The 18,679-nt window shown below is 41.8% G+C and overlaps 1 protein-coding gene across 5 annotated transcripts in view; it reads left to right on the top strand.

The window, feature by feature from the left end:
* Nucleotides 1-11,827, top strand: part of Chm (lysine acetyltransferase chameau) — a 48,399-nt gene extending 36,572 nt beyond the window's left edge. For 3 of the 5 annotated variants that reach the window (XM_076772429.1, XM_076772434.1, XM_076772432.1), the window contains exons 11-13: nt 4,253-4,399; nt 4,522-4,628; nt 9,728-11,827. In XM_076772429.1, the coding sequence (XP_076628544.1) occupies nt 4,253-4,399; nt 4,522-4,628; nt 9,728-9,850 (377 nt within the window). In that variant the 3' untranslated portion in view covers nt 9,851-11,827. Of the gene's footprint in view, nt 1-4,252; nt 4,400-4,521; nt 4,629-6,205; nt 7,055-7,803; nt 8,190-9,727 lie in introns of those variants that run through there. The other 2 variants (XM_076772430.1, XM_076772433.1) reach the window with 2 other exon arrangements.
* The last annotated feature ends 6,852 nt before the right edge of the window (nt 11,828-18,679 follow it).

Here is an 18,679-nt window from a genome sequence, read left to right on the forward strand (position 1 = left end):
GTCGCAGGGGTCGATTACAATCATTTTTGGTGAATACACATACCCCCGAAATCCTAACCATTTTCGAGAAAAAAATTTCGAGAAATAACAATTAACCTGCCACGCCTGTTTTTGCACATATGAAAAATAAAAAAGGTCGACGTTGGGTGTACCTGTTGTTTTACAACGTGTACAGGTTACACGTATCGCTGCTAAGTATAGGTCTGTCCATTTAACTTTTAATGTGTTCGAACGCTCGCGCCTATCCGGAGCTGCTTTCGACCGTGACTGAATATAGGCCTGTCGATTGAAATTTTGATAAGTTCGAACGTATGAGCCTATCCGAGCAACTCTATAATTCAAGTACAAACGTTCACACCTATGTAAGGTTATTTCTGTCAGCGACCGAATGTAGGTCTGTCATTTATTCAGAGTTCATAAATTTATAAATTCTCTATTGACCGGATTCGTTACTTATTAAAACTCCCGAGCACTTTTGTCGTGCTTTGCGTGCATTTTTTAATACAGAAATTAACGAGAACCTATATAAATTCATGAATTTACAAATCGTTTATAAATAAACGAACGAGTCGGGACAATTTCCAAGTGTCTGAATATTAAAAATAAATTTCTGTATCGCTAAAAGCTGAAACGTTTGCTCCTCTATGAAAATGTTTTCGCGGTGTTTCATTTTGCATAAGTGTATATGTTCCCTGTACGTTTAACGCGTGTTTTCCCTATCTGCATACGCTATAAACGCGCAAAGTCCATAGTGTGGTCGCCGGTAACTTATCATTGTCGGGCTCGGGACGTGGTGGGGATAACTTTGTAGCAACCGGAGGGGCGGAATTCGCAACAAACCGAAAGACATTGCTGCAGTTAGGCGTGCGTTCGGTTTGATCGTTTCGTTGTACGATCCGCGGGAAAGCCAAGCGCTCGACGGAGCCGAAATATCCTCGGATCGATGGGCTCGCGTGTCTTTTTAAGTGCACCGGGCGTACCAATGCGGAATCAATACAGACTCGCGCCTGCTTCTCGAGAATATAACGGACGACCCATATAAACCGGAGAAATTGGTTTAGTTCTCGCGGCATCGACTCGATGACCGATTCGATTTATTTAATTAGTCGATTAGTTAGCACGGTCGAGATACGGGAAACCTTAGACGCGATTCAACCAGCTGGCGTCAAAGCCGATTCAATCCCTCGTTGCTCATTCACGTAACGAAATCATTAGATTCTTCATCAGTGCGTGACAAACATTTGCTCATTTCTCACAATCTAGAATTGGTCATCGAGCGAAAAATTAGTTCGACGCGCCTCGTAAAGAGGATTCGAAGTTCATTCACGAGTTCTCGGATGATCCTACGGTCGGCCATTTTCCTTCGATGCAGGATACTTCAAACAATCGAGGCGGAACGGACGTTCAACCGGACTTCAGTAGCCAGCCGGACATCGGCAGTGCCGTAGAAACGACACTTGGTCCCTCTCAAAAGTAACCCACACGTTACCATTTGCAACGATCGAAGTAGTCCTAGAAATCTTATGTACGATCGATCACCGACATTACGAATATCTTTCAATTGCACGAGAATTGCACGAGTGAAACTATTCGAGAAAATTGATAAACGAAGCAAATTTTGCTCGAGTTCCCCCTGTGGTCCTGTACGGTTTCTGTTTTTGGCGACTCTCGACGGAAACGGGTGGTCCAGGTTGTCGAAATTACTTTTCGATTGGGCACTGCGCCGCGGCGCTTCATCCTTCGCCGGTCACTGACACCAGAAATGGCTTATAGCGGTGGCGTCGATTCACCGCGGTTACGTGTGTCCGCGCGTGTGCATGCCTCTGTACCTATGCGGCTTCGACGGCCATCGGTGTGTCTCGCGTAATCGGAATTTCATGGTCCGTTTAATAGTCCGTGCGGAGAAGGACCCGTGTATAGTCCACCCACTAAACGACGGGGCTCGCGGACATACGTCTTCCTACTAGCGCGATATCGTACATCGTGACTCCGAATTTCGCGATTACGCAACACTTACGGCACGCGAGCCCGTTCCTCCCCCTCGTTCGTTCCACCATTGGCCGCTTTTCGTTCGACTAACTGGTCGATAAACGACGCACGGGAATCACCGATTAAAACGAGTCCTCCTTTTTTCGGAACTCTACAAGCATTAAACGCTTGATCGTCGTTATTAACTCGGAGGGGACTAACCTCGAAACACTCTTGCGACACACAGTAGCAAATGGAATCGTTTTTATGTAAATTTTAGCGCGACTTGCTGTTATGGGGAAAAAGAAAGATCCTGGAAGATAGGAATGGGAAGGATGGTCGAGCGCTTGCGAGCGTAGCCCTCTGCCGGCGAGTGTGAACACGATAATTGTCGTTTGTAGAATAAGGAAACGAATGGGGTTCTTCTAGCCTTGGATGAGGGGGCAAAACATTAGTTATGGGGAAAAAGAAAGATCCTGGCAGATAGGAATGGGAAGGATGGTCGAGCGCTTGCGAGAAAGGTGTCGAGCGTAGCCCTCTGCCGGCGAATGTGAACACGATAATTGTCGTTTGTAGAATAAGGAAACGAATGGGGTTCTTCTAGCCTTGGATGAGGGGGCAAAACATTAGATGGTGCTTGTTTTTTCGTTTACAAAAAATCAACGTCCTCTCTGTAGTAAAATGGTGGCAAAAACAAGTTACGGTTCAATTCTTAGGTTCGACGAACGTCCGTGCAAAGTTTCACGAAAAGAGGCTCGTGCCTATTATCTTCTAAGCTCCCTTCGACAGGTTTATGGCACGTACCTATTTAAATGTATTTGCAAGCCCGATGCAGCCGATCGAAAATAACTGTTTGAGACATAAACCAGGTACTCGCCGGAGCCTTAACAGCCAGTGAAAGTTCTAACTGTCCACTTAGGATTACATTTTCTGAAGACGGTTATGCTAGGTATCCGACAGTATAAGTCACTGTTAGGTTACGCAACGCTCTACACCAATCATCGGAGAAGAATTCGATTCTTGTCTCGAGAACCGTGACGAGTACAATCTCCGATTTACCATAGATCGTGACGTAATTGCGCCGATCGCTACGTCCTATATTATATCGTAACGCGTTGCCTGCTGCGTGACTAGCCGGTGGGTCACGACTCTGGGTCGATTTTGACCCACGCGTACTATTCTCTCCGCAGTCGCGAATTTTATTAAAGTAAAACGATATTAACGAAGACCTCGCCCTCTTGAACGTAAACCAAACATTTCCACTTCAAGTATCGTTCGATATTTTTTAATAAATCGTCGCTCTGCACGAGATTGCGAAAAAAAGATTTACCAGGCTTCTGGTAGATGATGAAGACATTAGAATAGTGAATTTTATGTCTATAACAAACAATGAGCTTGTAAAATTAACGATATTAACGAATAAAACGCGAAGACCTCGCCCTCTTGAACGTAAACCAAATATTTCCACTTGTATCGTTCGATATTTTTTAATAAATCGTCGCTCTGCACGAGATTGCGAAAAAAAGGTTTACCAGGCTTCTGGTAGGCGATAAAGACATTAGAATAGTGCATTTTATGTCTATAACAAACAATGAGCTTGTAAAATTAACGATATTAACGAATAAAACGCGAAGACCTCGCCCTCTTGAACGTAAACCAAATATTTCCACTTGTATCGTTCGATATTTTTGAATAAATTGTCGCTCGGCACGAGATTGCGTAAAAAAGGTTTACCAGGCTTCTGGTGGGCGATGAAGACATTAGAATAGTGAATTTTATGTCTATAACAAACAATGAGCTTGTAAAATTAACGATATTAACGAATAAAACGCGAAGACCAAATATTTCCACTTGTATCGTTCGATATTTTTGAATAAATTGTCGCTCGGCACGAGATTGCGTAAAAAAGGTTTACCAGGCTTCTGGTGGGCGATGAAGACATTAGAATAGTGAATTTTATGTCTATAACAAACAATGAGCTTGTAAAATTAACGATATTAACGAATAAAACGCGAAGACCAAATATTTCCACTTGTATCGTTCGATATTTTTGAATAAATTGTCGCTCGGCACGAGATTGCGTAAAAAAGGTTTACCAGGCTTCTGGTAGGCGATAAAGACATTAGAATGGTTACGGGAGGAGAAAATGGTAGCTCGACGGGGCCCGATAGCGATCTCTTTCCTCCGTTGCACGATCGTGCGGCCGCGATTGACGCGAAAATATAGGCGGCCGGGCTTCCTGTCGACGGGCCGAGATGACCAAACTGGACGTTCTTTTGCGCAGGTTACTTATTGACCAGGGTCGAGAAAAAGATTGGCTCGCCCGAGAAGCCTTTATCGGATCTGGGCTTGATCTCGTATCGCAGCTACTGGAAGGACGTTTTGCTGCAGTACCTCTGCAACTTCGGGGGCAAGGAACTCTCCGTTAAAGGTAATGTATTATTTCGAGCGCCCCGGCGTCGAGGACGTCGCGACGCAATACGAAACCCGCCCCGGTCTGTGTCGGGCTGCACCGTTTCTCGCTATCGTTCCGTTCGCGTGTCGTCTTTTCAGACATCAGCAAGGAGATGGCCATCGACTCGTACGACATAGTCAGCACCCTGCAGGCCCTCGGTATGATGAAGTACTGGAAGGGCAAGCATATCATTCTGAAGAAACAGGTAAGTTCTACCCCTTTGTGATTCTAATTTGTCTCGAGGATACACGAGGGGTTCGCTACGCTCGCGTCTCCTCGCCGGATAACGCTCGTTTTTAACCCTCCGTCCCTCCCCCCACACACACACCCCTCAAGTTCTCCTCCACGAACGATCGTGTCATCGTGTCGCGTGATTTACGCAAAGGCGGTTCGCTCGAGAAAAGCTCGTCGACGACGGACAACTCGTAACGAAATTACGACCCGAATGTCTCGCGCCCTTTCGAAGTTACGCGGGCATAAATTGCAGGGGATGCGAGCGGCTTCCGTCGCGAAAGCCACCGAGAAGGAGGCTTTGTTACTCGTCGATCTGGGTAAGGTACAGTGGCTTCACTAGGTGGGCGCAGAGAGTATATGGGCCTCATCGAGAATGGCTGCTCGATTGGGGGTGTGCAAATTTTTATACGACCCCGTTTTCTTAATTCGCAATTAAATCATACGCAATCACAGTTTCGGTGAATCAGACCACTGTGCAGGGGTTCATTAAAGAATATTATTTCTGTTTAATTTTTAATGGAATACTTTGCTCGGAACAATTTTTATTTGGTTTTATTTTTGGGTGTTAGTAACGTATTGCGGGGGTTAATATCGAATGAACGTAATTCTGATATAGTTTGTTAACCCTTTCGTTCCCACTGCCAGCACATGGCAACGCATTTCGAATTGTTCGATCGTTTTCGATTTTCATATTTGTGAATATGTATACAGGGTGTTCGTCTCTGGGAAAAATTTTTATGGGAGATTCTAGAGGCCAAAATAAGACGAAAATTAAGAATACTAATTTGTTGATGGAGGCATCGTTAAAAAGTTATTAACAATTAAATTAAAAAATTTCTAATCGTTCTGGAAAAATTATTTTCGGTTGCGGGGGTCAATTACAATCATTTTTTGTGAATACACATACCTTCGAAATCCTAACCACTTTCGAGAAAAAAAATCGGATAGGTGCCTAAATTTTTCAACGAAAAAAAAAATTTCAAATCGTTCTAAAAAAAATACTTTTGGCTGCAGGGATCAATTACAATCATTTTTTATGAATAGACATATCCCCGAAATCCTACCCACTTTCGAGAAAAAAATTCGAGTAAGTGCTGAAAGTTTTGGATGAAAAAAAGACTTTCGAATCGTCTTGGAAAAATTATATTTAGTTGCAGGGGTCAATTGCAAGCATTTTTGGTCAACAGACATACCCCCGAAATCTTACGCATTTTGAAGAAAAAAATTCGAGAAGATGAAGGAGAAGGTTTACTTTAAACGTTAATAACTTTTTAACGAAGCCTCCATTAACAAATTAGTATTCTTGATTTTCGTCTTATTTTGGCCTGTAGAATCCCCCATTAAAATGTTTCCCAGGGGTGGCTGAACACTCTGTATATTGGTTCCTTTGAATTTTGTATAAACGATGTGTCTCGTATATTTGAAAATTTCGTGATAAAGTAGAGTGTATTCCCATCGATCGCGTGGATGCCCTTTTAGCACGACGATAAATGTTACTATAAATGCAATATAAATTTGGAAAAGTATAACATCCTTGAAATATTTCAGGTGGATTTACGGACCAAAGGCAAGAGAAAGGGTTCACGTCGTGTAATACAGCTTTGCAATGCAAATTATCTTACGTACTTGCAATAAAAAAAGAAAGAAAAAACAATACAAAAAATGTGCTCGAACGTTTTCGTAAATCGATATTTTGTCATTTAATATGCACGGAAATACAAGTATCTTCTCCTGTGAGTTGTCAATTATTTGGGAATGAAAGGGTTAAACGTTTTATTGTTTATTTCTATTGTTTCCTGACCAACCCTTCGTCTCGAATGCATGGAACTTTAGAAACGATTAGAATTAAAATTTGAAAACTCGTATCACCGTTACACCAAGGGGGTGGTTTTAACCCTTTAATATAAACTTACAAACGGACACTTTGTATGTGATATACTGGAATTACGATCGATTTGCTGTTATTAATACAAAAGAACATTAGTAAGGATTCTGTGTGGTCTGGTAGAAGGGGTCCATGGGGGAAAATCAATCCTAGTGACGCCACTGGTAAGGTGACCTGCAGAATTTCACGCGAGCATTAACCCTTTCGCGACTTATGGTCGCTATAGTGCACACGCCTACGAGTTACCTTAATTTAAAAATCTCAAGATACCACGAAGCTTCCAGTAAAACAAAACCTTTCATAATAATATGCAAGTTACAATTTTATTTATCGTAATATAAAATAGATTAACTATAAATATAAATTTTCGTAGGGATGCAAAATTGCCCCACAGTTGCTAGTCGTTCGTATTAGATAGAATTCTCGGAGTGAGAAGGGTTGAACACCCCGTGTACGAACCGAGACCATTGATTTTGCCTGATATACTGCGAGCTCTGAGGGGTAGTTCACCAATTTAGAGAATTTTTGTTTAACCCCTTAATAAAATTAATAACCCCGAGTCTGACTGCTTTGAAAAACGATATTTGTTTAATCCAACAGTTTAAGGGATGATAATATTTGTTTTCCTTCAAATTATGCGTTAGATACAACATTGCAATGAACAAAAACCGCATTTTAATGTAGTTTAGAAACAAGTCCAATACAGAAGACTGATCATTCTTGGAAAAATATGAGCGTTAAGGGGTTAAAAAGCATCTTGCTTCCCGAAGGTTTAATGCAAAAACTGAAGGTTGGTCATTCAGAGGGTGTGGTACAAAATCTTTCCCTTTCCGATTCGACTTTCATCTAAATCAATAATTTGCGCGATATAGCTAAGTTCAGCGCTAATTTGACGCAGACTCTGTCCGCCATTTAACGTAGGCTGCCAACCGTCGTGAAAGGGTTAAGTTGTATTTGCCTTCGGAGACTCGAAACGCGACCGTAGCGTCGGAAAAGTTCGCCAAGTTAAAAGGAAAAGCTGCTGGTACACGGTCTATCCTAAAAGTTTCCGAACTTGAATGAAAATCGCTCTCTTTCGCGAAACAATAACTTCTGCTATCGATCATAGTAAAAAAAAAAAAATGATACACGTTTCGCGACGTCCATAGAAGCTGTCGATACATCTACGACACACGCCTGCTTCGAGACGGCGTGGAAAAAGGTGATCGAAAGCCGCACCGTGTGCTCGATGTCGCGTTGAACTGCTTTTCTTGTAATTTAGGAAATAAAAAATAGTCGCAGAGTGCCAAATCAAGCGAATACCACGGGTGACCGAGCGCTACAACACCTTTGGAAGCCAAAAAGTGGCACGCATCGATGACCAGGGGCGTGGAACGGGTGCACAGCACACGGGACCGCAGAGATGTTCGAAATTATTTGAAATCCGTTCCGAAATACGACCCTCTGCGGCCCGATTTCTCGTTTATAATTATTTTTATACATTACTAAACCATAAGGCGGAACTGTTCGAAATTATTTCTTCAAAACACTATCAAATTCTCGTCTGCAATTACTTTGTATTCGGCGAGACAAACGTCCAAGAAATTAGGGGAGAATCGTTTCAAATTTATTACGGTTAAATTCCTCGACCGCAATTTATACAGGATGTTCGGCCACCCCTGGGAAAAATTTTAATGGGGGGGTTCTAGAGGCCAAAATAAGACGAAAATCAAGAATACAAATTTGTTGATGGTGGCTTCGTTGAAGAGTTATTGACAATTAAATTCAAAAATTTCAAATCGTTCTGGAAAAATTATTTTTGGTTGTAGGAGTCGAGTACAATCATTTTTGGTCATTACACATACCCCCGAAATCCTATCCACTTTCTAGAAAAATATTCGAGAAGCCTAAATTTTTCGACGAAAAAGAAAAATTTCAAATCAATCTAAAAAAATTACTTTCGGTTGCGAGGGTTAATTACAGTCATTTTTGGTCATTACACACAACCCGAAAACCCTACGCATTTTCAAGAAAAAAATTCGAGAAGCCTAAATTTTTCGACGAAAAAGAAAAATTTCAAATCAATCTAAAAAAATTACTTTCGGTTGCAAGGGTCAATTACAGTCATTTTTGGTCATTACACACAACCCGAAAACCCTACGCATTTTCAAGAAAAAAATTCGAGAAGCCTAAATTTTTCGACGAAAAAAAAATTTGTCAAATCATTCTAAAAAAATTACTTTCGGTTGCGGGGATCAATTACAGTCATTTTTAGTCATTACACATACCCCCGAAATCCTACGCATTTTCTAGAAAAAAATTCGAGAAGGTGTGAAATTTTTCGACGAAAAAGAAAAATTTCAAATCGTTCTAAAAAAATTATTTTCGGTTGCAGGGGTCAATTACAGTCATTTTTAGTCATTACATATACCCCCAAAATCCTACGCATTTTCTAGAAAAAAATTCGAGAAGCCTAAATTTTTCGACGAAAAAGAAAAATTTCAAATCATTCTAACAAAATTACTTTCGGTTGCGGGGGTCAATTACAATCATTTTTGGTCATTACATATACCCCCGAAATCCTACCCACTTTCTAGAAAAAAATTCGAATAGATACCTAAATTTTTCGGCGAAAAAAAAAAATTTCAAATCAATCTAAAAAAATTACTTTCGGTTGCGGGGGTCAATTATAGTCATTTTTGGTCATTACACATACCCCCGAAATCCTACGCATTTTCAAGAAAAAAATTCGAGAAGATGAAGGAGAAGGTTTACTTTAAACGTTAATAACTTTTTAAGGAAGCCTCCATACAAATTAGTATTCTAGATTTTCGTCTTATTTTGGCCTCTAGAATCTCCCATTAAAATGTTTCCCAGGGTTGAGACGAACGTCCAAAAAGCTGGGCAGAAAATATTCCGAATTACTTTGTACGACGGGTTAGGTTAGGCTTCGTTGCATACGCCGCTGTGAAAAAGAAAAAGTTCAGGTATTTTTGGGACAAACCGTGTACAATGATTCCAAAGACGTCGACGAGCAGCGTTCAAAGAGCGTCGCGGTGCCGTTTTATCGCCGCGATCCCGGTCCGGGTGGCCCGCGAAACGGAAAATTTCGCAGAAGGTCGACTGGCCGTCGGTGTAAAAGCGAGAAAGGTAAAAAAAAAGCAGGGGGAAAACGTACCGGTGGAGAACCGTTGAAATAATTTCAGGACGTGATCGACGACTACAAGGAGAGGGTGAAGAGACGGGGGCCCGTCTACAAAGAGATCGATCCGGAGTGTCTGAAATGGAACCCCTTCCAGCCTCCCAAGACGCCCTCCACCTCGAACTAAGGTTCGCTGCAAGCAGGAGCCTAGAGTGACGCCGCGTCGGCCTTCCCCTTCTCCGTTGATTGTCGACCGAGGGCGGTGGTCGATCTCTTTCTTCTTCGTCGTCGTCGACTTCGCCTTTTCTCCCCCTTGCCTCCCCGTCCCCCCGTGCTCCTTCTCCTTCCACCCCTCCGCCCGTGTGCTGCTCCTCGCGACGGTCTCGCTCGACCGTTCCTCTTTTGCCTTTCGCGAGACACCGGGGGCCCCGAGTGGAAGCCACGCCGCGTGGATTTCACGCCCGTAACGATCGTGCAAAATCCGTGGAAAGCCTTCGAGGAATTCCTCCGGACCGCCCTTAGGAACTCCCGTGTCCGTAGGACGTAACGATTTTAAGGTCGAGCGACGAACGACCACCAGGAGCGACTGGTAGCGCTCCGACCGATAGTTTCGTGGAAACGTCGCGCGACTGTCCGGTGCAACAGTCGAATCCCGGTAGTCGGAGGGGAACAACGACGGAAGGCTGACCCAAACCTAACCTCTATGGAATTTCGAATTTCTGTAAACGAGGAGCATGTAAACGGGGATATTTAGTTGTAATACTCAGGCTCGTTTTCTGCGACAAGAACGCGTGGAAGAGAACTGATTTCTCACGGAATATCGATCGCGTCCCATGGGAAACATTCGGTCGACTTTGGGTCTCCGGGGAGTTTGACCGACTTTCGATCCGTTACAGTCGCTTTAAAGCAATTTCGGAACGGCCAGGGAGGACTCGTTGCAACGTGTCGCGTTGCACGGGGCACGCGACGTGCAAGAGATACGTTATTGATCACGCTAGGCTAGCTAGGCGAGGTGCACGGTTCGCCTCGAAACGGAGAAATTCAGCCTCGACGTACGGGGGCCCCGGCGTCCTCGGTCGAGAGCCGTTCGAACGACGTGAAAATAACTCGAAAGCTATCGAGAGTCAAGGTTGATACAGGATCAATTTAAACGCTCGCGATACGCGCCCGATCGGCGACCGTTCGAAAACGTTCGAAACCGTCGACTGCGAAATTGTTCACGGACTTCTGCGAGCGAGCGTTCGTCGATGCGTGCGTTAAGCCCCGTCCCCATGTCTGCGGCGCGTGGCGCTGAAACCACTCGACCGTTTAATAGGTTATGCTACCCACGCGACAAAAGAAAATATTTTTCGAATAAAACGAAAGTCTTGAACCCTAAAAAATAATGCAAAAGAGGGCCTTGGTGGCTTAAAAATAACCTGTTTTTGAATTTTTACAAGTTATGGATGGCATCGCCATTTTGTTTCCCAGCGTCTAATGCGAACGTAATTAATAATTTTCGAAGTTATACGTTTTGTTTGTAGGAAAAGGAATAGTTTTGTCACGAAAAATTCGTAAACGTAACCTCTCTTTTGACGTCGTAGTGGCATAACCTCTTAACGCGTTTAGACCGGTTCGCATCGTGGGTAACGTCAGCGTGAAACCAGCCGGCACGTCAAAGTGGTTCTGTAAATAGTACAGAAGAATATTTGTCGCGATTTTAATGTGCCGACCGACTCGACACTGACCCACAAATACCCACAATGCGAATCGACCTTAAAATCGTCGATGGAGAATTTTAATCGATTTTAAACGAGAACGCTGCATCTGTTATTGAGTTTTATCCACTTCATTTTTGTATTCGGGGTCCTCGTGGTCAGGATAAAGTTGTACAATCCACAGACAATTCGTTGAAAGAATTGCCCAAAAATGGTGCACTATATTATGGTTTAGATATGTGGGATTGTGGCTTAACGCGAGACTCGACCACTAGACCAGTGTTTTCCAAACTTTTTAATAGACGTCCCCTCCAAAAGAAAAAAAGACAATTTCTATGTTCGAGACAAGTTTCGACGACTAATATATTATTAGAAAGAGACGTTCAAGTTATCCACGTTTCTCTACGTAGCAAATTTTCTTTCATCCCCCTCACTTTGAAAAACACTGCACTAGACTGTCCGTAAAGGCGAAATTTTTATAGCGACAAATATTCTATCTTCTTTGTAAAACACTATGGAACATAGTCCCTTGTAATATAGCTACGTTTCTTAATTTTAAAACTGCTTTTAGATTAATCTTACGGGCGATATTTGTTGCGTACAGTACTCCCTCGCTTCATGCATCGATCTGCGATACGGATACTTGCGACGGAATCGCCCCCTAGCCCCTTGTTTGTGTCGTCGGCTCGAACGGCCGGTAGCTGTGTAATTAAAAACCCCTTTGAGCGGCCCGTTCGAGCTCGGCCAGTTTCAAGAAAAAACATGGCGGCACCGAATGGGTTTTCGAGAAGCGAGACAGTACTGTATTCGGCGGACTCCTGAGTCAAACCGTCCTGATCCACGTGGCAGACAGCGGACGTTTAACGTTGCGAGGAAATCTTGTAAAGAGACAGGTATCGAATGTTACAGAGACTGATGAAAAGAATTTCCAGCGCTTGGCCCTTCGCGGTTGTAATATAATTCGTACACGTGTAATCCCCCGTTGATAGGAATTGTTTTTAGTACAGTAATTCCCAATCTTTTTATACACAAATAGGATTAAATAAAAAAATCAAATAGGAACTGATGTTTATTTTTATTGTATCGAACAAATTGGTACACAAAGGTTCCGACTGAAACCCTTCAACAACCGAAATTACAGCGGTTATGAACGAGAGAGGTTCTAGTTTGTACAGGATGTTCAGCCACCCCTGGGAAACATTTTAATGGGGGATTCTAGAGGCCAAAATAAGACGAAAATCAAGAATACTAATTTGTTGGTGGAGGCTTCGTTACAAAGTTATTAACGTTTAAAGTAAACCTTCTCCTTCATCTTCTCGAATTTTTTTCTTGAAAATGCGTAGGATTTCGGGGGTATGTGTAATGACCAAAAATGATTGTAATCGACTCCTGCAACCGAATATAATTTTTCCAGAACGATTTGAAATTTTTCTTTTTCGTCGAAAAATTTAGGCACCTTCTCGAATTTTTTTCTTCAAAATGCGTAGGATTTCGGAGGTATGTGTAATGACCAAAAATGATTGTAATTGACCCCCGCAACCGAAAATAATTTTTTTAGAACGATTTGGAAAATTTTTTTTTCGTCAAAAAATCTCAGTACCTATCCGATTTTTTTTCTCGAAAATGGATAAGATTTCGAAGGTATGTATATTCACCAAAAATGATTGCAATTGACCCCCGCAACCGAAAATAATTTTTCCAGAACGATTTGAAATTTTTCTTTTTCGTCGAAAAATTTAGGCACCTTCTCGAATTTTTTTCTTGAAAATGCGTAGCATTTCGGAGGTATGTGTAATGACCAAAAATGATTGTAATTGACCCCCGCAACCGAAAATAATTTTTTTAGAACGATTTGGAAAATTTTTTTTTCGCCAAAAAATCTCAGTACCTATCCGATTTTTTTTCTCGAAAATGGATAGGATTTCGAAGGTATGTGTATTTACTAAAAATGATTGCAATTGACCCCCGCAACCGAAAATAATTTTTCCAGAACGATTTGAAATTTTTGAATTTTTAACGAAGCCTCCATCAACAAATTGGTATTCCTGATTTTCGTTTTATTTTCGCCTCTAAAATCCCCCATTAAAATTTTTCCCAGGGGTGGCCGACACACCCTGTATACAAACGTTTCACGACCGTTTAACGTTCTAAAATGCGCAGAAGAATATTTACATGAATACAATTATTATCGACTACGCTCGTTATGGAAAATACGATCCATCGCGTACCCCGCGCACCGGATATGCGTCGACTCTCGTGCCCGATCCAATAACTGTGCAAATATTTTTCCGCGACGAATTTATCGCGGCGGCGTGAAAAAACAAGCGATACAACGACGATAGAACGTTAGCTCGAATCTCCCGTGTCCGCAGCACGTTGATTTCCCGCGAGTAATTGCGATACTGTGTTTCCGCGGAATCGACGACGAGCGTCGAATTACTCGCCTTTGATTTCACGCCTCGTTAGCGTTCTATAAATTATTCTCGTTGTTAGGTTAAGAACGTTACTTTGTCGCGTAAATTTATATGCACTAGGACCGTAAAGGACGAGTAAATACATAATTACAGTATGTCGGACGTTTTTATTCACAGAAACACGCAAACACAAAGTACCATCGAACTTCGTTGGTACGTGAATTTCATTTTTTGGTTAGGAGTCCAGAAATTCAAGGCTTTAAGATTTCACGGCCGATCAAGACCTACCACGACCTGTCAAGCCGTTCAAGAACTTCTGGCAGATATCGAATAATGTTAGAAGCCGTTCGAAACCTTACAATCTTGAAAGTTTCGAATCTCTTTTCCGCTTAGATTCGACGTTCGTCGCTGTATGCGCAGGGCATACTGAAACACCATAAAACGTGCAGTTCTTGGCCCTCTGGTGGCGTTCGCGGGAAACGTCGACGCAGATCTTTCGAGAGTTTCGTAGGCGATTTCGTTCTGCACCTTCGACCGGGTTTCTATTTCCAGCGAATCGATGGACCGCTTTCCGATTAATTGAACGTGGCCTTATGTACATTTAACGTTTCGATGATTCAAAGGAGTTTCCCCAGGGTCGATTCTCTCTTTGATTTTACAGGTCCGCCGTGCTGGGAGAAACAAGCGAGATCCAACCAACCGGTTCACTGAATACGTCGATCTGTTTTATTGCGAGTACAAATACTAGACGATTAAGGTGTAAAATAAATTACCGTAACATCATTACGTGTTCGTAACGCTAGTTCATACACCGCCGTTAGACGACATAGCAAACGAAATAAAACTTTTATTGACACTGCTTATTGTGGAGGCTTATAACCTGTACAATTTAAAGCTCGTTAATACAGTTTCGTGAATGCCCCATTGACTCGTAATGCCGCTTTAATTTCTTTCATGCGCCCAACGTGTCTCTTATACTTGTGTTCTTTTTTGTACACCTAACCTTCTCGACGATGACATTGGCAATTGAACATACGTACAACGCGTGCAAAGTATTTACAATGCGATACTTTTCGACTTAAGCTAGCATAGTAGTTTAAAAAGGAAATAAATTTGGATAGGGTTCGTGAATTTTAGTAAGGTTACGAAAATCAGTTCTAAGACGAAGAGACGGAAGATATAGGTTATGCAGTTTACAGTTGTCTAAAATTCAAGTTCTTGCAGTAAGTATGTTTACGTAGGGATTTTGGTTCGTAGGTGGCGCTGCAGATTTCGCGATTGGATGCTTACTGACCGAAATAAAAGAATGTAAGCAGCCGCAAATAGGCACTTTTCGACGCTCTGGGGCTTCTATTGGAACCGAGCAAAGAGGCGAATAATTGCGTTACTCGAGCTCCTCTGTCTCGGTTCGTGCCGCCACGCGACCCCACGTAACGTCATTATCCCATTAGTTCGCGACATTACGAGGCTACACGGTTCCTCTCCTTCGCTCGTGGAGAGAGAAACGATACTAACAACGTATCGGTCAGGTCACCTAACAACAGGGCGCCGATTTAATTTTATTTCTCGATTAAACGAGTATCGCACGCTGAAAATTAAATAGCGCCATTTTACCGAGCAACCGTGTTACGTGAAACTGCATCGATCGAATTCTTAGTAACGATCAAACGATTTGATTTATACGTTCGCATTACTCGCAGTCTCCAATTATTTTGTAACAACATCGTCGTAAATACTTTCTGAATCTCTGCAGGTTCGATACGTTATACGCAATAGTATTGATTCTTAACAATTTACAAGTACCAGAAACCATAATCGAAATTTTTATTTGAATTTAACGAGCAGCTACCAAACTATTTATACAAACAAGAAATTTGTTAAAATAGTAAAAGAAACTGAATTCTGAGGATATCACAATGCTACAAAGGATTATAATGCATATCAGATATCTTCGTTGATCCAAGCTGTAATATAAATACGTTTAGCTTATTAATTTTATAGTAGACGTTGACATCTGTCGATTACGTATCGTGAATTTGTTATCAGTTTATTCCTGTTTTGTTTCTGTGTTCGTGTCCATCGCAAATACGTTTCGTTTGGCATTGTTGGTTAGGAGGCACTGAATCCGTCACGAGGTCACGGCACATATATGGTACTAGGTTTACGATTGGTCGAATGATATTGGAAATGACACATTCTACCAATTGGGAGTTACCAATGTCGTTCCGCCAATCGGAAGACATCACACCTTGCGACAGATTCAATGCCTCCGTACTTGTCGATCACGTTTCATGACTTTATTATTAATTTATACTAGTTATATTTCCCATTTGCTTTATCGCAATTAGCAATTCAAAATGGGCAATGATACACATTTACAGATTGAATACTTTGTGATTCCATAACCTCAAAAATGGAAGACGCAAATTTACAATTTGTTTCGATCGTATTAACCTCAAAAATATGAACATTAACGTACTGCCAATCGAGCATTGGCTTCATCGCAACTAGCAATTCGAAATGGACAATGATACACATTTACAGATTGAATAGTTTATGATTGTATAACCTCAAAAATATGAATGTTAACATACTGCCAACAGAGCATTGGCTTTACCGTAATTAGCAATTCGAAATGGACAATGATACACATTTACAGATTGAATAGTTTCTGATTGCATAACCTCAAAAATATGAACGTTAACGTACTGCCAACCGAGTATTGATTTTACCACAGTTAGCAATTCAAAATGGGCAATGATACACATTTACAGATCGAATACTTTGTGATTGCATAACCTCAAAAATATGAACGTTAACATACTGTCAATCGAGCATTGGCTTCATCGCAACTAGCAATTCAAAATGGACAATGATACACATTTACAGATTGAATAATTTGTGATTGCATAACCTCAAAAATGAAAGTCGTAAATTTACAATTTATTTCGATCGATTAACCTCAAAAATATGAACGTTAACATACTGCCAACAGAGTATTGGCTTTACCGCAGTTAGCAATTCAAAATGGATAATGATACACATTTACAGATTGAATACTTTATGATTGCATAACCTCAAAAATGAAAAAAGTCGCAAATGTACAATTTGTTTCGATCGTATTAACCTCAAAAATATGAACGTTAACGTGCTGCCAACCGAGCGGGGAGATGGTCGTCCGTGATCTGAAACCGAGATAGGAAACACACGAGCCTCCGTGACTCGCGCACACATGCTTCCCCGAAGGTGTCGTTTCTTTCGGTCACGACGAAATATGGCAGCAAGGCACAGTCATATGAATTGCGCTCCAACAGGTGCCGGGTATCGAGTTCACCAGAGCACCTGATGAAGTACAAGTAACATGCAGCCTCCACAGTTCTTTTCGCCACCCGTTTTTCGTGTCCGCCTTTTCTTTCTGTCCTGTTTCTCCCCTCGCGGTGCACGACGGGTTCGTATCGTCGCGATAAAAACGAACGATGATCCGATTTCGCCGCAGCGCGCGCTACTTCAGGTACCTGACTGACTTGAGATGACACAGCTTGAAGTACCCGAGTAACGCGTGTTGCGAACGACACGTAGTCACGTTGCATCCGTGAACAATCCTGCCGGCCGAACGACGACACCAGCGCCACACGGCGACGACAACGTCTTGCGCTTCGGGCTAAAGATATTAATTGCGTGCAAAAAAGAAGCTTATCCAGCGATAGCGGCGCGCAAAAAGCATGTAATAACGATCGTTGCGATATAAGGCAAAACATAACGAGAAGAAAAAGAAGCTTTGCATCAGCCGTACGAAGCTTTCATTGGCCGTGGTCAGTACTGGGGGGGAATGGGTAACCATAATAAAACCAAAACTGTCGAGCTTATTACATACGTTGAAGCTTGTTAATTCGTGGCGAAATATAATTATATATTAATCGAAACAATTTCTTTGCAAGCCACATTCCTGTGGAAATTGCAATTCTTAATGAATATTATATGCATTGAAACGAATAGTTGGGTTGGAAAATTCCCTCGACTCGGTAAACGATAACATTGATTTGCATTCACGGAAAGCAACAAAGTACCGTGAAAGATTGACTGTATGTAAGTCAAGAACCCCGAGTGACTTTCTACTGGCATGCAGGTTTACCGTGGAATGGAACGGGAATCTAGAGCTCAATCATTTCATACAAATAAATAAACCTTAATAAACGTTCGAATAATGTTAGAATGAGAATAAATATTTCTTCTTTTATAATATACCATGGATCGTCGGCGTGCTATTTTAACATTTGCAATGTAAAACAACGATCAAGTTATTCTTTGAATCTAGCGGCGACGTAACCTAACAAAGAAGCGGAAACGGACATCTGAATATTATTATGTAGCACCGATGAATGATTTCCGACAACGATCCGTACTTTTGCAATTTAACGGATATTACATCGATGCGGTTAACAATTCCGAGATGAAATCAGATTTCAATTAAATTTCTCTTTGTCTCGTTCGAGCCATCATCCTTCGTGAGATCGATACGTCGAAATTCACATGCAATGCTCGCATCTGTGTATCGCTGTCAACCGTGTTGAGGTTAGAACTCGATCGATATACCCTTTCCAATAGGAACTATCGTTCTCGCGATAGCTCGTTGCACGCTGACATTATTGAGAAACACCTATCGACACGCGCATATACAGGGTGTTCGGTCAACCCAGGGAAAAATTTTAATGGGAGATTCTAGGGACCAAAATAAGACGAAAATCAAGAATACCAATTTGTTAATTGAGGCTTCGTTAAAAAGTTATTAACGTTGAAAGTATCACCAGTACTGAATTTTTTTCTCGAAAATGCACAAGATTTCGGGGGTATGTCTATTCACCAAAAATGATTATAACTGATCCCCGCAACCGAAAATAATTTTTC

The sequence above is a fragment of the Colletes latitarsis genome, chromosome 9, assembly GCF_051014445.1.
Source record: "Colletes latitarsis isolate SP2378_abdomen chromosome 9, iyColLati1, whole genome shotgun sequence".
In the NCBI taxonomy this organism is placed as follows: domain Eukaryota; kingdom Metazoa; phylum Arthropoda; class Insecta; order Hymenoptera; family Colletidae; genus Colletes; species Colletes latitarsis.